Raw genomic sequence first — 20,523 nt, 5'->3', positions numbered from 1 at the left:
ATATAAATTTGATTTTCACATTGCCAATTGTTTCACATTTAAATTCACAGCGAGTTTCACCAAAATATATCGTACCATTCTCCCGATATTTCAAAAAAGATTTTTTTTTTTGAAGAACTGGCCATCAATAGCAGAGGAGCCGGACATTTTTTGTTAATAAACGTTAGGTCAGATCGTTTTCTTTTGATCCAAATAATATCGCAGTATCCTTTTGATCATGTGCTTACGGGACACCCTGTAAAATTTTTCCGTATAAATTTGTCCCTATAACAGAGGTTTCCAAACTGTGTTCCGGGAAAACATTCGCTTTTCATTTCATACGCCCAAATGTGGGCAAAATTTAAAAAAATGTGGTGCCCTTTTTTTAGGTGTTACAGCAAGTGTTCCGTTAAAATTTCGGGTTTTGGAGTGTTCCGTTATCGAAACAGTTTGGGAAACCCTGACTTACAACATTGTCAACAAAAGAAAATTGAAATCGAATACCAAAACGATGACATCCTAGAGCCGAATTAGTAAATCATTATATCATCATAGTAGGTACTGTAGGGCGATGCGTTCGAATTGTGAAAAAACCCTCAATATCGCATGAATTTTTTTAAAACATTCAGTTTGTTACAGGCAACGAACGAAATAGATCGTCAGTCCTTTGTGTCTTGCTAATTATGATCATAGATCGATATATATTGGTTTATAAATCGAAATATGAACATTTGGGTACCGGAAGTGAAACTGCAGTGGTTTGGTATAAATGAGTTCTGCAAAGCGAGTGTTTGCTGCTCGTGATTCCCATTTATACCGATACTGGAGGAGCGACAGCTTTGCATAAAGCTGGTAAGAAAGATATGTTATACATAAATCACTTAGCTTCAAGGGTCTTTAGATATTCCAGAACCAACTGAAGGTTTATGACTTTATTACGTTTATTTTGATCGCGTCAAATAACTGGACTTTGGAATAATTTCGTGTTAGACTAAATCATTTTTTTTTCAGGTGGACGATGCAGCTTTCGGTAAGATTGCCATTATTTTACCCTTGGCTGATCATATAGATCGCGTTTAGTCTCATCTTGTAGAGTTGTATTTGACTATATTGTCGCATGATAATTTTATTCGACGCAAAACGGCACGGGAGTTTCAGGATTGGATTACTTTGGGTAGTCATATATCATTCGTTTATACATTAACAAGACGGGTTTTGTAAAGCGGGCTGGGCTGTTTTGGTATCAAGGTGAAAAGAAGAGATATAGGGTCGGTTAAATGGGGAAAGATATGTAGTTTTGTTGCAGTTGAGCTGAGTTTAAGGCCATTTTGAAGTTTTAAAAAAGTAATTAGAGATATTTGCGCCAAATGAAACAGATTAATTAACAGAAACGACCGCATTTTTTTAATCGATGGTATAAAAATGAGTAAATGCTTGTTCTGCAAATTTGACAAAAAATATATTTTTTTTGAGTGGCCGTTTTTTTTCTAAGTTGGTGGCATAATTTACAATTTAGTAAGTGACCTATAAAATTACATATTTTTTTTCTATTTTTATTGATAGAGAATTCGATATACTTATTTAAAAACGAACAAGGAGCACAATATAGCACGTTCAATTGATTTAAATGATTGTTTTTGCTATTGGATTTGGAAACTATAATAAAATTTAGATTGGGTATTGTGTGTGTATACAGGTGTCAATTTAAAACCTTCTCACCCTTAATATATTTCTTGCAGTTGAAAATATGAAAAATCGGAGTCCCGTCAATTGTATTTGTAAGTGGGCACTTTAAATTAATATTTTTAGCCTCCTTGTTTCAACCCCCTAGGACGGGTAGATATCACCCTTATAAACTTAAATGGGAAGGGGGTCAAGGGGCACATTATTTTAAAGGGCGTTTTATTATCCTTACATTAGTTATTAATTTGCTGCTTTTTGTCCGGAGGTTTCCGAATAATCGCGTTTGAAACTTGTAGGAACAATTAAACTTGCGTGCCTTCAGATATTGGTTTCAGGTTAGTGTTTACACAAAAACAATTATATTGGGTCTCCTTATAATACAAATGTTTAGAAAAGAGTATTTATTTGCGGAAGAGAAATTTTGACAATAAAACCTACGTCATCTACTTACGCACTCTCTTATAAGTTGCTAAAGTGTTGTCAATTTTCCTGTAAACAATAAGGTCTGTTTTTGAACTCTTCCCTAACATTTCGGAAAACTTCACCGGGAACTGACCGGCATTCTGCTGTAATTCGCCTTTTAAGATCAATATCAGCAGATTGTGTTTTATAAACAATGGACTTAAGATCTCCCCAAAGAAAGAAGTCTAAGGGTGTTCAATCCGGTGATCTTGGCCCATTCAATTGGTCCCCTCCTGCCAATCCATGTAGCCAGGAATATCTTATCAATGTTAGAGAACGTTCAACAATTGAAAACATTTTGAACAACATTTTGAACAACTTATAAGATGTCCCATGGGATTTATTGCAGATTGGGTAAGTAGATCCCATGGGTTTTATTGCAGAAATTTCTCTTCCGTAAATAAAGTGATTTTTCTCGAAGTAAAATAATCATTAATTCCGAATTCAATTGTTTAAACTAGATTTTCTTCCTGTTATTCAACGATTTTAACGGGGTAACCGAATATTCAAATCATTTGTACTATAAGGAGACCCATGACATTTTTGTTTAAACACCAATCTGAAAACCAAAATCTCAATGCAGGCAAGTTTAATCGGTTCTGTAATTTTGAAACGCGATTATTCGAAAACCTCTGGACAAAAAGCAACAAAGTAGTAACTAATGTAAAGATAATTTAACGGCCTTTAAAACGATGTGCCACTTGACCCCCCTTCCCATTTAAGATTCTAAGGGTGATATCTACCCGTCCTAGCGGGTTGAAACAAAGAGGCTAAAAATATTCCTTTAAAGTGCCCCCCTTCCAAATAAAATTTACGGGTCTCCGATTTTTCACTTTTTAAACTGCAGGGTGAGAAGTTTTCAAATTGACACCCAGTATGTTACGGTTAACGTTAAAAATTATATTAATATCAATATTACCGAGAATATAATATCGAGAATAACATGTTCAGTTGGTTCATGTCCTGATATTAGTTAGTTAACTGATCTTCGGGTACAAAGTATTAGTGGTAGAAAGTGCCAGTTTATTCACAATGTATCCAATAATACATTCAACATGACCAGGCAAAAATGGCTGAACTCGACATTAACCAGATAATGTTTATATATTAACATTATTAGGTTCCATACAGCTACACATATACAGCTACACATCCTACCGTGTCTCGCTTCTCAACTTCCATTTTTTTCGGTGTGATTAATCTCGATTTAGTTGGCTATTGGCTCTTAGCTTCAGCTTCTTGTTTTGGTATCTATTGTGTCTAGAAACTTCAACGTTCATCATCTGTCTTGGTATAGTATCATTTCTCATGTGATTGTGTGAAGTAATGAGTTTAGTTGTCGAATTACTATCTTTCCATGACCAATCTTGTTAGTGATGTCGCTGGCACTTTTTCCGTTGCGAGAGAGAGTAATTCCACGGTACTGAAATGACGAACCACTCTTATCAAATCTTATCGTACCCGAACTCTAAATCTTGTTCTTCTACTACCCAATAGGTATTTGGGTAGTATTTTTTATGTTCATGGCAGGGTGGCCATTCGTACGGTAATTACCATAGACATATGGTAATTTTTTTCTAACACGTTACCGTACGCCAATTGTACGGTATTTTGGTATTTTTGTACGGTAAATACCATGGGAAAACCACCAAAATATGGAGACCTTTTTTTTTGGTCCCCAGACCGTGGCCTCATGAATGAATCTCTGGTACGGTAATGGAGATTCAAATACGGTATTTTCAAATGGCTTGTACGGTAATATGGGTTTGAGAAGTTGGCCACCCTGGTTTATGGTGAGGCCCAAGTCTTCATACCTCTCTTAAAGTTTGCGAAACATGTAGCTCGCATCGTCCTTTCTTCCGCTACAAAAGCTTCTTCATCCGCGAGTAGTAGGGTATATGTATAAGGTATAAGGGCTTCTTCGAGACATATTTTAAATAATAAGAAAGCAGAAGTTTTGGTCACCGGAAATTCCTGGGGCAGACGCTTTCTATATAATAATAGATATTAAAAAATTAAATTTAAGTTAAACTCTAGATTAACCATTTGGTTAATGTCGAGATTAGCCAAGTTCCAAGCTTAACCGTAACATTCATTCTTATAAAAGAGGTGGATTTTGTGAAGTGTTTGAATAAGTGTGTAGGTATATAGTAAATAGTCTCACTGAATTTAGACTATTGACTTAGATTTGTACCCACTTTGGTGGGCAATGACTTGAGACATGTGTGACCGTTGAACTAAAGTTAAATTGATAATGAACAATTTGTTCGTAATCAGATTTTTCATCTACTCTTTCTACATTATTTTCAGTCGTATTATCTCGATTGTCCACCTGATATTAGGTGATCCAGCAGATACTTATTTCTAGTTATAATTGAAATATTATGATCGTTTTTACTAGGGGTAAATATTGCAAATAACTGCTTGCATTCACTAGTACTTACCAGTCATCTTGATAAGTAGGTATCCTGAAGAAATACGTATATCACAAATAATTGTCCAATTTGCAAATCTATTAATAACATGCTTGTTTATACTTCAAGCTGAGAACGCATTTTTCAATTTCTTTACGGTTAATAAATTTGTCGAATTATTTCGTTGCTCTTGCGGCAATTTTGTCACTTTGTATTTTTATCTGTCTTTATAAATAAATGCAAATAAGATTTACTGAAAGAGTCTAAGATTAAAGTATATGGTTTGACTCCAAAATGTCTGGTTGAACAGTATGGCCAATATGAAAAATATAACAAAAACAAAACATGAAATGCGTTGTAAATTACTCAATGCAGCATTACACAATAACAAAGGTATCTGACAAAATATCCAATTTGGGTCGACGCATTTTTGTGGGAACTTATTGATTTTACAACTGCCACCGCATTTTTAAGAAACTACTTCGCATCTGACACCTTCAATTGATATTGGGGGTTCCAGTTAAGGGATGAAAATTCCAAGTAAAACTTACCATTTTTAGACTGCTTGTCAATGGAGTTCGACGTTGTTTGATCAAGTTCGGTGCCGTTTTCCGACATTATATTAGATTTCTTCTTTGGTTCACTTATAAGAGTCAAATGTGAAATCTCTAGTCTACGTTGTACAATAAATAATCAAAAATTGTATAAAGAAAACCTATATAATAACTAATTTTAATATCACAGGTCGGTTTATTCGTCAACAACTTAACATACGTAAACACGTAATCATGTATAAGAAATTATTCGGAACGCTTGCGAATATTTGTAAATTGGACTGCTGTATAACCGAGAAACTAACTCAAACCTTCCAACTCACGACACACAACAATTCACTATAAAATACTTTGCATCAAGCAAAAATAGAAACGTACGCCATATGCTTTTTCTTTCCTCCGCTCGTGGTGTCATCTATCAAGTTTCAGGCCAACTGGTCGAACAAACAAAGCAATTTGTTTGCAACGATGCCAAATTTGACTTATCGATGTCAAAGGTTTGTTTTCAATTATTTTATAGATTTCTGGTAGCCGATTAGCCGTGAATAATGTTTCAATATTACTGATAAACGTATACGGTTGCGTTTAACAGCAGGCAAAATCAAAAAAATATTTTTAAAATATGTCGACTACATCATTTGTATCGGTGAAACATTACCTATGAAGAAATCTGGGTATTTCTGGCAACTGTAATTCATAAAGTAATTGATAAATTTCCTTGTAATCCAATCTAAATCAAAACTAGCCTGATAATGATCTATATCGATATATATTTCGGTAAGCGAAGTAAAAGTTTTCGGTAAAACGATAGAAAAAAATTCAAATACAAAAAATCGTTTATCTGCAATTCCACACTATACAGGGTGGCCATTTTCTGAATCTTTGTATGAGTAACTAGTACATTTTTAAAGATAGAAAATCTGTTAAATGGGCAAAATTGGGCAGAATTCGATTGCCTATTCATTACCGTTTTCAAAATTTAGGTACCCGACTTAGGGCCTGAAATATTCTGAAAAGACAAGAAATCAACACTTTTTTAATGATCATATAATTCGTAAACTGCTTAAATTAGAAAAAAAGTTAAAATTGTCTTTGGTAGAACTTTTTGCGTTGGATTCAATAAACTAGCACTCGTTGTCATAGTCAACTTGATTTACGAGATAAAAAATAAACGTGTTTTTTTAAATGGTAATCACAGTTGGCTCTGGGCCTTTTAAAATCCTTATTTTTTCTGAATTTAACGATATAACTGTTTGTATGTTTTTCTCCTTTTGTTGCCGTAAAACTTGAAAAGAGATAAAAAATGTGTAGTAGGCTATGGAAACAAGAACTATATTATCACACAATAAGTCTCCACTGTAATGAGGATGTTCCATCACTGATAACCATGTGTTTTGACGACAGTGTGCTAGCTGTCTTACTTTTAATCCGTTTAATCATATAAAAACTGAAAGCCAGCACGAACATGAAAATCAATTTTCCTTTGAAACATTTTTTCAGAAATTATTATAATCAATTGACAATGACAGATATACTCAAATACAAAGCAAAATAAATAAATAATTAAACAAAATTTCCAAACATGTAGAGTAAAAGTTGGAATAAAACAAAAGGACTGCATAGACAAACTGTACCGTACTTACACAAAATTTAACGCTTTTTAACTTCACTATGTATTTTAACCGGCATAGTCGGAATCATCCGTGTCCTCTTTGTCCTCATAATCTGAGTGTTTATCTTCTTCAAGAATTTTTGTTTTCTGAACTTCTTGTTTGGCTGATTTTTGATGGAACACGAAAGATATATATTTGCACACATCCCAAATCTGCTTTAAAACCTGAAATAATGTTTGCCCGTGTTGTAGATACTAAAAGTTTATTTGAAAAAGTATTAAATTTACCAAGTCTGCTAAACCTTTCTTATCCCAACAATGGTACCATTGCGATAAATCTGAAGTGCAATCAGCTTCATCTGGGGGATTTTTAATCGGTATTTTATTTAAACAACTTTTGCACTTTAATTTGGAATGCGTGTCAGACTCAGTATTTTCCAATCTGAACAAATCTCTTAATTCCGCAACACTAAAATGTCTTGCTGTCTCCTCGTTCATATCAACAATAGTAGAACTCAAGGCTTTCTTATGAGCTTGCCTTTGGAATATTTTTTCCTCAATGGTACCGGCCTGAAATAAAATATATTTTATTAAAAAAATAACGAAAAAACGCAACTAAATCTGAAAAAAAAATTATTTTGCATCATTACCGATAGGAATCTGTAAATATAACATGGTTTTTGCTGTCCGTCTCTCCACACTCTTGCCATTGCTTGATCATCATTTGCTGGGTTCCAATCCGGATCGTACATCACTAATCTGTTAGCTCCGATTAAATTTAATCCACAACCTAAAATCCATTTTTGGATTTGTAATATTTTTTTACATTCTATGTATTATTCAATATTTGATTGAGTTTTAAACTAAGACATATACTAACCGCCCGCCTTTGAGCTCAGCATGAAAATAAAGTCTTTTGAATCCGGCTTATTAAAATTCTCCACTATTTTAGCACGCTTCTTGATGCTCATTGTACCATCCAGTCTTACGTATTGATAACCCCTATTAATTGTAAATCAAACGAAGGTAATTTTATCATCGATTAAATGTGACCATTTCATCTACTCTCCTTCAAGCAACAAAATTGATACAAAGCTGATTTGTTGATCATGTAAAGAATCATACCTGACTTTCCATAATTTTTCAAACAAATCCAAGGTTTGGGTCCAGTTTGAGACTATTACCACTTTGTCATTATAATTAGCCTTTAAGTTGGCCAAAAAACAGTCTAAAATCATACATTTTGAGGACAGTTCTGGCTTCACATCCAAATCCCCTTTTCTGGGAGGCAAAATATTTTGTGATTTTTCGAATCCTTCTCCTCCTTCCAATATCTTATCCATAATCAAATACGGGTGGTTACACAACTTTTTCAGTGTTGTAATACTCGCTAATGAACTAGTACCGCCTGAAAATACAATAATTTGTTTGTTTTCAATAAGAGTCAACAGATAAAAAGTGAAAAGAATTTTTCCCGATAGTTTGAAATATACAAGTTGGCTCAAAATAAGGTTTACTGGGCCGAGTTGATTGTTTTAAACGTAATAGCCCACTTTTGAATATATAATTTACATTCATTAAATTCATTTCATTGTGTACATTAGCTGTAGATTTAGTTTTCCGCCAATATAAAAGGTTGCGATAAATTTGCTATTTTTAATAAATGATCTCCAAAACTACTTAAAAGAAGAATTTTTTAAACATTCGCCCAAATATTGAAATATAACGGAGCTTCCAAGCTTAAAATTTGACATCGATCATGCCCGTATAGATAAATAGTTGGATTAATATACCTGGAGGGAAATACATAGCGCTGTCTATAAAATATCAGAATTTCATCAGAAATACGTTTTATTATTCATATACTACCCCTGTAAAAATAGAAACTAGTTCGAAAACTTTATTTTAATTTAACAAACTTTATTTAGTTTTGCAAATTACACTTTTAAATGTGTAAAAAAATAACAATTTCAAGGCTTACACTGTACTGCTCAAGCTTTATCAGTCTTTCCAAATTTAAATTGAAGACCATTAAATTATTTTACACATTAAAAAGTGTAATTTGCAAAAATAATCAAAGTCTATTCAGTTAATATCAACAAGTTTTCAAAGAAGTTCTTATTTATCCTGTGGTAGAATTACAACCAAAAAAATTTGTATTAAATCATACTAAGTAATTCTGCTAAAATCTCCTAATGATATATTGTAGACAGCGCTATCACACTGGACTGATCAAGCTACGAGATAGTGGCTTAGAGATAGAGCAATTTAATGTAAGCTTTCAAGCGATACCATGTCTGAAGATGTAAGCCACTCGTGCTTACGAAACGCTCGGAAGAAATTATTTTCTACAAATTTCTTTGATATTCAAATAACGTTATGCTCAAAGCTATTAAATTCAATCAATCAAATCGATGACAAAATGGTGCAAAATGTGAACTTGAATTAAAGACCAACAAATTTAATTAAAAAAATACTTCAGCAGCATAATTGTTTTTGGGTCCCCGAATACACTGCAAAGCATCAGACAGAAATATTTTATCTAAAGGCAAAACACCTTTATTCAAATCCCTTTCCAGCAGTCACTTACTAACCTGGACCTCTTTCTCCTCGTTCACTGTCAACAATAGTACGTCTTATTGCGTCCGAATTAATATAATTTAAGTAAAGTTCCTTCTGATGTGCGGTCAATTGACAAATAACTATCATCTCAAACTTAACCGGAAGATATTTAGTTAAGAGTGCGGAAGTACGCCTGATAAGGCACTTATTCACGATGTTGGTGAGTTCGGTAATTTTTTCCACAGCTCTTTCGCGTTCTTGTGCCGTAGCTATTGAATCTTGACCTATGTAAATTGTATTATAAAATTAACTTCAGGCAAACATACAATTTTGTACCAATTACCTTTTAAAATATAGTTTTCGTATTTTTTCTTAAACTCGCTGGATGTGCCTAAAAGACCTTCATTTACAAAATGAATTAAACTGAAATATTCCAGAAGATCATTTTGGATTGGAGTTCCACTGAGTAACACTCGCCTTTTAGATTTGAGACCCATAAGAGCTCTGTATGTCTGGTTTTCGCAATTTTTTAGTCTAGAATATTATATTATTTTCAATTATAACGTTTACTCATTATAAATGAATTTTGAAAATCATTAAATACTTTATGAAGCAAATCTCCTTGATCCAAAATATGTACAAACTTTTTTAGTAAAAGCGCCAAGTGATAATACTTTACCTATGACCTTCGTCACACAATACAAGTCCAATTTCACTGCTTTGCAGAATATCAGCCTGCATTCTGAAGGTTTCGTATGAAATTATTAAAACTGGTATAGCCATCCTGCCTTGGCCTTGCATAAATTGAGTAATTTTCTTTTTTACATCGGCGCCTCCATCTATCATAACTGCAGGTAAACGTCCTCCAAGCCACTAAAATACCACAACATCTTAGTAGCTCTAGGTGCTAATTGAAAAGAAACATCTTGGACTTGAACGTATTTTCCATCTTTGCATTGTAATGTAAATCTTACCAAGGCAACATAACAATTACCTTGTTTATTTCATTAAACCAGTTCTTCACCAGACTGCTGGGGCACACAATAATTCCTTTACTGATAGTCGGTTTGGCTTCAGGGCCTTGTCGCACCAAAGTCCACAGCAATGTTATGCATTGCAATGTCTTTCCGAGGCCCATTTCATCGGCCATTATGCATCCGTATGAGTCAGGTATTTGCACTCCAGTAACACAATCATACATAAATTTGACACCCTGTATATAAATGCGGGAATCACATAGAAACATTTTATAAAAGGCATATCATATGCAGTGGCGGCGCAAGATTTACGAGCATTACTTTTTGAAACCAGACACGAGAAATCGTACAAATGAAGGGGTCTTAAAAATAAATGGAAAATTCTGCCATTCTCATAATTCGCGATATCAGTGTCCCGATTCGACCACAAATGCATCAGATACAGTGACTTACTGACTAAACAACCCGAAACCACGACAAAATAAAGCCCGTGCACGTACTAAATGTACAGTTTCGTTGGTGCGACTGCGACGGCGATTTGCACGACTTGCAGCCATTCCCAAATTACTCCTTTAATGGTACTTTGCACATAAATAGCTCGTTTTGTAGCGAATTAAAATGATATTTTAATTGAGGAAATCCAAAAATACCCATGGATTTACGATTAAGAATTCTCTGAACTTATTCTCAACTTCCTTTAAACGGTCATTTATAAGAAAATTAAAATACCCTTCTTTTATACGACCATTTATATTCATTTATATTATTTATATACCATGCGATTGATTTCTTTTCTGAAGATGTTTTTGAAAGAATTGTTTTTCTTCTTTCTCCTCTTCTAACAAAATTAGAATTATCATTTCGACGTCGTTCATCTTTAAACAATTTTTAGACGCATCACCCAAACGACACCTGCAATGAAACCACAGCCACGTGACTTGGGTGATGCGTTTATAGCCGCAACAGATCAGTTCAAGAGATCAATTCACGAGGTACATTTAAAGAAAAACTGTTGAAAAGATGGGCGATGTCGAACTTTCAACCTTTATTTTGTTAGAAGATGAGTAAAAGAAGAACAATTCTTTTAAAAAAGTCCTAATACAGTTTACCTAAAATGTTTTTCCATTGAGGGGGCTATTTTTCTCCATCCGTTTTCTGTTACTGCAAATATTTTATAATTTTCATCTTCGTCATCTTCGATTCGATCTTCATCGTATTTCCGGGCTTTTTTCAAGAATAACATATTTTAGAAGTTTTTTTGAGAAGACATTAAAAATTTGTGGGAGCACATGCACTTGCACTTATTGGAGAACCGCCACTGATCATATGAAATCCCAAGCACATTACATATATATCATGAGTAATTCTTTAGAATAGAATTAGAAAAAAATCGTGATTTTTAGCCATATCTAACCTGAATCGTTAAGAAAATATATTCACCTCTCTTTGATGTGGTCTCAAGATATTTCCTAATTGGGGATCCACCACAACATGCACTAAAGTATTTCTAAAAAAGATAAGACAAACATAACGAAACTCTTAACTCCTAACATACAAAAAACATCCCAACTCATTGCATATACAGTGTGGCCCTCTTAAGAGAACGGCCCAGATTAGATATTTTGGTTTTCTCTTGAAGATAGTAGTTAATATTAAATATGTCGAAACTGTAAAAATTTCGGGCGAGTTCAGCATAAAATCTAGAGTTATGCTCAGACTATTACGAGTTTGCGAATAATACCCATTTGTGATAGTTTGCTTCAAGTTAGTGATAGTACAAAAATGTATTTAAAAGTTATTTTCAATGCCAACACTAACGCGTCATAATTTTAGAGTTGAAAAGAATAAAAAATGTAAACGATATTTTTTAAGTTTGTCATCAACAATACGAAGATTAGTACGAAGTGTCTCTTCTTAAGTGGAACACGCTGTATATACAATCTACAAATAAAATAAACATATCCAAATTTTAAGTAATATCACTAATTTATATCAGTATAACTTCGTACTTATCACTTTTCAATTTGTCGTGCATTGTCTGAGGGGGCGGCGCAAATAAAACTAAAGCATTTGGCATATTGGGATCGTACAGTGCTCTTTTAGGCTGCGGTCTTCTAATGCCCAAATTTTTGGTGGTTTGAGAACCCTCATAGTTTGGTAAAGGACAAGAGAATGCTTTGGATAATTTTTTAATAACATCTTCCTAAAACGCAATATAAGCTACATATAACATTAACGATTTATGTACAGAAAATGAATATTTTAGTAGTAGATATGATTTAAGTAAGATAACATAACTATTGATAGAAAATGGTATTTAGTCATAAGAAAATATTTTAAAAATAATTTCAAACTCCTATGTTTGCAGTCATTTGAAGCGCAATGTACACAGTTTAGCAATATTAAACAGTTTTAAACGAATAAGCAGTCAACCTAAAATTATATTCAAATTAGGAATATTTAATATAATTTATCAATTCCTTTGCTAATGGAACAATAGCTTGTCGCGAAATTATGATAAGATGTTCTAATTCTCTTTACAATCTGTGTAAAAAATCTGAGTTGCTCTCAGGTTGATTTTTATAATATTTATAATTTCATTGCTTTGCAGGTTTACTAAAATATTTTCTGGACAGTACATATTTTATTACTTAGGTTGTAAATTAGTCAGCTCCGTAGCAGGACGCTGCGCTAGAAATTTACTATTTTTGCATTAGAATATCGACTAATTCATTGCAACAATATATTGGTTACTTTTGACACGATTGCCGGAAACATAATCCTAGCATTGTTGGCTATCCACAGTGTAGACTTTGGTTCAAATCGTTAGAGATGTTTTTAAAACTACATATCCGCTTTGAACTCTCAAATTCAACTCAAATATGCTTTGTGGCTATAAAAAAATCTGAAATAAAATTTATGAACAAAGTGAATTACACATATGAATAGACACAAAAGTAAAAAGAAAAACAATAATATAAAATATAGGAGATCATCTACATCTACACGTTTTACCACGCAGAGGTAAATCGTGGGTATCTCAAAAACTATAGTGGAAATAAGTAAGTTGATCTCTATTAGAGTTAACATGTTCCCGTTCATCGCTGCTGAGCTATTCAGTGACAATTACTTTTACACTCTATAATATGCCGAAAGTTTACATCTTTTGCTGTGAATGAACGATACGACTAAACGTTTTAATCCATGAAAGATCCAAATTAATATATTAAACTGAGTGTTAATAATAAAATATTATTATTCACTTTATCAAAGTACTGTGTTAAAAAGAATTGCTGAAGAATCGGAGAAACTTTGGCAAAAAGCAAATCTATGTATCATTCCATGATAAAGATACACCGCAAGAGCGTATTGATCGTTGCTTACAACAGTTGAAGCCAAAATTTTTCATGCTGCAATATTTGGTAAAGTTCGAGTGAAGCTTGAAAACAGCCCTAAACTAATAGTGCTGCATTGCTCTACACAATATTGCAAAAACACTAGGTGAGGCAGCCTTCGAATTGAAGGAAGTAGAGCTTTAATAACAACGGAAATAACGGTATTAAGGAAAATGCAGACGACAAAACATTAGAAGTGGATTGCGATACGGGAGGAAATTGAATTTTGTAAATAGGAACTTTACAAGTTTTACCGGAACGTTCCCTTTACAAGTCGCACTTTCTTCCTCAGAGCTGATAGCGTTGCTTCTTCTACCGCACTCACATTATAACTGCTACAAAGTACTTATGTCTTTTATATTCAACCAGACATCATAACAAAATATTAACTTGTCTAAACTTTTTTAAAAGTGTAGCAAGCGGTTTGATTAACGAAGCATTTCTACCACGCAAACAATTAGAAACGAAACAAAATACTTTCTTCTTTTTCGAGCAAATGCTCCATTTTTATTCGTGTTTAAAAAGTTACTTTGTTCTAGTGAATCGTTTTATTAAATTTTGCTGAATGGGCAAATAATTCTTCGTGATTAATAAATGATGCACTTATGAAATTAATCTAAGGAACGAGTGTATTGTATTCACTCGCTCACTTCTTGTTTCCTATTTAAATCTTCACATTTACTGCTATGCTCGAGGCCTTTTCATTTGAAGGCATTTGAATTTAGCAAATTTACCAAACTTCTAGTGAATGCTAGTGAGAGGCATTAGTATTATTTACCTTAAATTGAATACATATTTCGTATTTGATTGAGCCTTCGTGAATTGCTGTTTTGCAATTTTAATAATAAGCGTCTTTCCAGGATTATCGAAATAAGATATTGCAATATAACGTGCATTAGTACTAAATCTAATCTGATCTTAGTTACTAATGTATGTACTTGGAACAACTTACATGACTCAACACTGTTTCTTTATGGTTTTCAACATTTGCAACAGCTTTTCTTAGCTTACTTTTAGGATTCTCTGGTAAACTGTTCTTAGTCCTTTTCAAGGGTTCTGTAAGTGGTGACGAAAATCGCTTTAAAACGTTCGAAGTCGCCGTGTTTTCAGTGCTTTGGGTCACCGGCGGTGAGGCTTTTCCTTTTTGACTGGGAGCAAAACTTCGTCTCTATAATAAAAATATATGTACTTACATTTTTTACAGTTAATATATGATATGGGAATATACTGCTTACCATTTTAATAATTATTGGGAATCACATTCTATTTACACATCATACACATAGCGGACGAAACTCTTCAGTTTGTTTTGAGGTTAAGTCATGACAATTTCAAAACAATCAACAATAACAAATACTGTTCATTCTTCTTTCACTCAATTGAAAAATAAGTCTATACAAAATTTATCACAAGTAAAAATTTCAAGTTATGATAAACTGTAGATGGCTCAAGACATATCATATAAGCGGTTAATCGTTATAGAACGGAGAGAAAATGCTAGAAAAGCGTTTAAAAACTGAAGTTATAAAAAAATTTAGTGGATTCAGTTACGTCACTGCTATAAAACATCCATCAATAAACATTGTTTGTACACATGCACCATTTGGCAAAAGATGGGTCGATGAAGAAGAAGAAGATACATCTATCTATAATCCTTATTTGTCATCAATTTTTATCGGTTATCACAGTAAAATGTTAGTTTGTTACTTTAAGTAAAATGTATTGCCACAAATAGCATTTAACTTTAGCATGGCATCTACTATGGGTTTCCTGTAAGTTTCTTTCAGGTTGAACAAATATCATACTGCTGTAACCTCATAAATTCAACTAGTTTAAAGGGACATTTAAATATTTTAGGTTTTCTCTTGCTGCAACTCTAAAATTGCTACTTGTCTTTGGCCTGTTCCTGTTCTTGGTCGTAGTTATTGTCGGTCCTCTGGTCTATTTATACTATAGAGAGAAATTTAAAGTAGAGAGGCAAAAGAGAAATGACCGCTTAAGTGTTGGAATATTTCACCCTTATGCCAATGCTGGTGGTGGAGGAGAAAAAGTTTTATGGGTAGCAATCAGAGCACTACTAGAAAAGTAAATAATTACACGAACCCCTGGTTTGAATACATTTATGTACAAATCGCTAAATATCAACTAGTCACATCAAACGAAATTTCAGATATCCTTATGCGACTTTGTATCTTTACACTGGAGACGTTGCATTTTCGCCGGTAGAAATCAAAAAGAAGGTGAAAGATACATTAAATGTGGAGATAAAATCTGATCGTTTGAAATTTATATATCTCACTAGCAGAAAATGGGTAGAAGCTGATAAGTACCCAGTTTTTACATTGCTGGGTCAACTTATTGGCTCGATATACTTAGGTTTTGAGGCCATCAACCAGATTAATCCTGGTAAGCTTTTGATTATTTAATCATGATATTGAGTGCTTAAAAGCCTCAGTAGGTCAAGAACTGCTGTTTTATTTGCTGATCTATCTCTAGAATCTGCTATTTCTTAGTTTCTATTGTTTAACAAAATCAAAAGAAATAATATTTTACCGCTACATCGAATATACACTAATGAGTATCAAATATAACACGTACTGAGAACATTAAACAAGTTTGAAATTCAAAATTTGAAAAAATTGTGTGCTTTTCGAACTGCTGGCTGGTACTAAAGTGTTTCATTGACATAAATTTGTCGTCTTATTCCTTTCAATTGCTTTTATGTGACAAACATAGCTTTGTATCGAAACAATAGGCATAGACTAGTAAATGGGTAAAACACTGTATAATACTTGTGTGTTGATACCGCTCTGGGTGTCAGGGTGGTGAAACACCTCGCGTCTCACGGCACAACACCATGACACTTTACACTTAACCAGATATCCTGAGAAATTGGCAAAAAATAATCGCGTGCCTAAATCTATAATGGTCAAATTTTGTCTTTTATGTAAAGAATGCCAGTATTTTCTCGCTGACGTTCCACGTTCTGAGTCAGGTTTTTAATTCTCTATCCAACGATAGCTCAAATGAATCATTTTTGCGCCAATTTTGGAAGTGATAAAAGCCGCTGCTCAATCAGATTCTGAAAAATGAGCCAAAAAGTTGCGCAATTGAGGCCTAATTGCCTCCGTAAATATAAATGTTCAAATTTCGTGTTTATGTGAAAACTGCTAGTCTTTGCTGACGTTCCACGTTCTGAATCAGGTTTTTAATTATCTGTCCAACGATACGAGCTCTGTAGCTCAAATGGGTCTTGAGATACGACGGAAAAGGCAGCGTCATATTTGCGCCAATTCTGAAAGTGAAAACAAAGGTGGTAAATCTAATACACCTATTTGCCTATCAAAGGAGGCATTTAATGCTCTATCCAGTGATCCAGCTCAATCTGATCCTGCGAAATAGGCAAACAAGTGGTGATGAGTTTACTGTATCATGACTCAATTGCGCTGACGTTGTATTGACACTGCAAACCGTATCGGTATAGCTGTGTTAACACCTAATGCCATGCCTAGCATAGACGCAATATTAGTAAAAACATGTTCGATGAGTACTTAACTTGGTTATCTAACAAATTGGGTCGAATGTTTCAAGCTGAAGTTGTTTGTTACCACTTTTAGCGGACATTGTGCGTATCGTAGCCAATTAGTTCTATCATTTTCTATTCTTTTACGTACACTGGGTGGTTTCGACATTGAAAAATTGCACACTTAACGCCGAACATATTCGATAACTATTATGGATCGGCATCTCTTATCTAGCAACAATAATTTGCTGCTCTGGTTCTAATTTACCAAAATGTGTTTGGTTACGATTTTTGTCAGTGTATTGAAAAATAATTTTTAATCTCGTTTCTCAATAAATATTGATTGCAGTTTCGATTTTTGATTTTTGATAAAGTTACGTTTCAATTAGAGGTGGTGCGCTAATTTTGTTCACCATTGCATATGTCAAGTGGAAAATAAACTAATGTTCAAATAAACATTATTGATAACTCTGATGATTGGATCGAAATTCAGAGATTATGATGATCCTTTTCCTAGTATGGTTTTTTTGTACAAATAGAAATCTGAAAAATTTGGTTATTTGCAAAAATGTTTTGCCTACCAACTTATAACGAAAATTATAACAGAAACTTAAATATACTAGTATTGTACGTATATAATCTATAACAAAAATGTTATTCGCACAAGACTAAAAACCAGCTACAACTTCGTGACAATCTGTGTAAAAAGCCGATGACAAATCAAAAGAACATAAATAATAAAACCAATAGTTACCAATTTAAGCATGTTGTTCAAGAGTCGGAGCATATTTTCAAGTAATCGTTGCTTTACCAACTTTTAAGCAGAAACAACACAATATTCATTTTTGTTTCAGATATCTTTATTGAAACAACAGGTTTTACTTTTATTCTGCCGTTGTTTAAAATTTTGGGGGGATGTAAAGTGGGATGCTATGTCCATTATCCATTAATAACGAAAGAGATGTTAGGGCGAGTGCAAGACAGACGGAACATTTATAACAATAGAAACTTTATTTCCCAAAGCATTACTCTAACGCATACCAAACTGTGTTATTATCATGCATTGTCTTGGGTAAGTAGCATTTACCCAATATTGATCACCTTTAGCACTTTCCTAGATATGTAGGTAATTGTAAATATGTAAATAGATAGATCTATCTGCCGACTAACACAGAGTTTTGATTTGCGATGACTTACTTTTATATACGAACATCAAACATTTGTCTTCTGTTACAACATAAATAATAAACTAAGAAAGGAAAGATAACTCGGTTTTAGTATAATATATATTAATTATAAATAATAATAAATATTATTATTTTGACAATTTATATTTTTTTAGTTGTATAAGATGTCGAGCAAATCTTCGGATGCAACTTTAGTAAACTCCACATTTACTTTAGAAAATCTACAAGCTCTGTGGAATTCACCAATGTCGCTTGTGTATCCTCCTTGTGAAGTAGACCATTTGAAAACAATTGAGCACAACTCAACAAAACCGTCTAAGATCAGAATTTTAAGCTTAGCCCAATTTAGACCTGAGAAAGACCATCCATTACAATTACAGGCACTTTATAATCTACGTGAAATCATTTCCGACCAGGTGTTTGATAACGTTACTCTAGTGTTATGCGGCAGTTGCAGAAATGAAGATGATTATAAACGAGTTAAAGACTTGCAAGACTTTGCCATGCACTTGTCGTTAGAGAATAATGTAGAGTTTAAAGTGAATATATCGTATAATGATTTACTAGAGGAGTTTGGCAAGGCTTACATTGGAATTCATACAATGTTAGACGAGCATTTTGGAATTAGTGTGGTCGAACAAATGGCTGCTGGTTTAATAATGGTCGCTCATAAATCCGGAGGACCTTTGTTAGATATTATTGAAACTACTACAGGATCGAGACTCGGATTTTTAGCTACCACTGCTGGAGAATTTTCGAACACTCTTGACTACATAATACATGCCAGAGATGAGGAAATAAACGATATTAGAGAAAGAGCTCGGGCGAGTTGTGACAGATTTAGTGTAAACAAGTTTGAGAAAGACTTTTTACGCGCTATAGAACCTATTTTTAAATAAGACTACTGTAACTGCAACAATTGGGTTTATATTGCATATTTTAGTGCTTAACACGTTATAATTTAGAAAGCACTCTGTATAGTCATTTGTTTGTTTTTATATGGAATATATATATTTAAACACTCGGGGATCTAGTTTTTCATCTATAGTAAACCCTGGTAGATATCCTGAGTGAAAAGCTGGTCCCAGCTGACAGAGGACTTAGGTTCGAAAATAAATTCAAGATGGAAATCCCAACAAAAGAAAGTTAGAATTTTACCGCATTGGCCGCCCGACTGGGAGTGCAATGTTGGTATACCGATGCCTCACGGGATGGTATAAGGCGGGTGTGTACCGACAAGGCACCAACAAGGGAGCGTCCCTCTCCCTGGAGCACTGGACGACAGTGTTTCAGGCGGACTTATATGCATTCTTTTGCCAGAGATAGGGAAGTTACGGAAGGACCAGAGGAAATGATCGAGATCTACTCCAACAGCCAGGCTGCCCTCAAGTGTTAAGTTCACTTAAGGCAGTGGACTGATCCAGAATTGATTCAGGAGTGGCAGGACAGAAACAAGTAAACCTAGTGTGGATACATTACCAAGGCTCGGATCTTCTGAGAGCCAAATAACTGCCGAACCTCACATAAAGTTAAGTAACCGACAGGTACCAAAAGCTCTGAATGAGTGGGCTCTTAGAGGCACCACAGAGATGCGGAGAAAGGCAGAAGGGTATAGACAAGCCAAAGAGTTGATAGGAACCCCAAGTGACATCCAATTGGATGATGTCAAGGAGTCGCTGAGCGCTGAGATCTCTGGTTGGGGTCATGACAGGCCACTGTGGTCTGAACAGGCAGACACCTACTAGGAATTGGTGATAGCCCCGTGTGTCCAAAATGCGGAATAGCGGAGAAAACATCATACCACCTATTAGGAGCCTGCCATCACCGGTCATCTATTAGGAGGCGCCTCCATGGGGCCTCTACACTCTCCCGCATCGAACTGTCTTCCTTGGAGTGGAGACGGATCCTTGCCTTTGTCAGGGAGACGAGACGCCAGGGTGGCAAAGATCAGAAGTAGTAAGGTGGGGATGGTTGGAGCGGGAATGACGAAAAGGGCTTTTAGGGCCTACTCGCTGGACTCATCCCCCCCCACAATACCACTACTACTACTACATACCCTCTTAGACATAAAATATTTAGTAGTCGTGGTGAAGACAGAAAAAATACGTTTGTTTGAGTTTAAATAATTAACATTTTTTAATTGCTGATTTTTACGTGATTTGAAGTGCGTTACTA

The 20,523-nt window shown here is 34.2% G+C and overlaps 3 protein-coding genes across 5 annotated transcripts in view; 1 reads left to right on the top strand and 2 right to left on the bottom strand.

Annotated features, from left to right (window-relative positions):
- LOC109542153 (eukaryotic translation initiation factor 4E transporter) overlaps nt 1–5,528 on the bottom strand; it is a 26,519-nt gene extending 20,991 nt beyond the window's left edge. The window contains exon 1 of one of the 2 annotated variants that reach the window (XM_019911247.2): nt 5,090–5,528. In XM_019911247.2, coding sequence (XP_019766806.2) covers nt 5,090–5,156 — 67 coding nt within the window. In that variant the 5' untranslated portion in view covers nt 5,157–5,528. Of the gene's footprint in view, nt 1–4,568; nt 4,836–5,089 lie in introns of those variants that run through there. The other variant, XM_019911249.2, reaches the window with a different exon arrangement.
- Nucleotides 5,529–6,403: 875 nt separating this feature from the next.
- On the bottom strand, nt 6,404–14,981 carry LOC109542163 (DNA repair and recombination protein RAD54-like). The gene is made up of 13 exons (XM_048665699.1): nt 14,874–14,981; nt 14,591–14,806; nt 12,253–12,446; nt 11,684–11,750; nt 10,261–10,479; nt 9,946–10,139; nt 9,610–9,800; nt 9,299–9,550; nt 7,830–8,112; nt 7,585–7,706; nt 7,355–7,494; nt 6,993–7,274; nt 6,404–6,929 (listed from the first exon to the last, which is right to left on the bottom strand). The coding sequence occupies exons 1-13, from the start codon at nt 14,874–14,876 to the stop codon at nt 6,771–6,773; spliced, it is 2,322 nt and encodes a 773-aa protein (XP_048521656.1). The 5' UTR covers nt 14,877–14,981; the 3' UTR covers nt 6,404–6,770.
- A 285-nt stretch (nt 14,982–15,266) lies between these two features.
- LOC109542160 (GDP-Man:Man(3)GlcNAc(2)-PP-Dol alpha-1,2-mannosyltransferase) lies at nt 15,267–19,372 on the top strand. Of its 2 annotated transcripts, none has more exons than XM_019911266.2 (5): nt 15,267–15,410; nt 15,496–15,723; nt 15,809–16,044; nt 18,016–18,233; nt 18,504–19,372. In XM_019911266.2, the coding sequence occupies exons 1-5, from the start codon at nt 15,388–15,390 to the stop codon at nt 19,245–19,247; spliced, it is 1,449 nt and encodes a 482-aa protein (XP_019766825.1). In that variant the 5' UTR covers nt 15,267–15,387; the 3' UTR covers nt 19,248–19,372. The 2 variants fall into 2 exon arrangements, with proteins under 2 accessions (XP_019766825.1, XP_019766824.1); XM_019911265.2 differs by having other exon boundaries at nt 15,269–15,410; nt 15,788–16,044.
- Nucleotides 19,373–20,523: the final 1,151 nt, after the last annotated feature.

Source organism: Dendroctonus ponderosae, unplaced genomic scaffold (genome assembly GCF_020466585.1).
Source record: "Dendroctonus ponderosae isolate FM_Combo_2020 unplaced genomic scaffold, Dpon_F_20191213v2 Dpon_F_20191213_4, whole genome shotgun sequence".
Classification (NCBI taxonomy): domain Eukaryota; kingdom Metazoa; phylum Arthropoda; class Insecta; order Coleoptera; family Curculionidae; genus Dendroctonus; species Dendroctonus ponderosae.
The sequence above is the reverse complement of the archived record's forward strand: the minus strand, read 5'-3'. Positions and strand labels throughout refer to the sequence as shown.

Coding starts and splice junctions, on each gene's coding strand:
- LOC109542163 (XM_048665699.1), bottom strand. Junction 8,113..9,298: donor ACGAGGAGAAAGAGGTCCAG/GTTAGTAAGTGA, acceptor TTGTATTTTCAG/GCGGTACTAGTTCATTAGCG. Junction 7,495..7,584: donor GCTGAGCTCAAAGGCGGGCG/GTTAGTATATGT, acceptor AATGGATTTTAG/GTTGTGGATTAAATTTAATC.
- LOC109542160 (XM_019911265.2), top strand. CDS start 15,388: ATGGCATCTACTATGGGTTTCCT. Junction 15,411..15,495: donor GCATCTACTATGGGTTTCCT/GTAAGTTTCTTT, acceptor TAAATATTTTAG/GTTTTCTCTTGCTGCAACTC. Junction 16,045..18,015: donor CATCAACCAGATTAATCCTG/GTAAGCTTTTGA, acceptor TTTTTGTTTCAG/ATATCTTTATTGAAACAACA.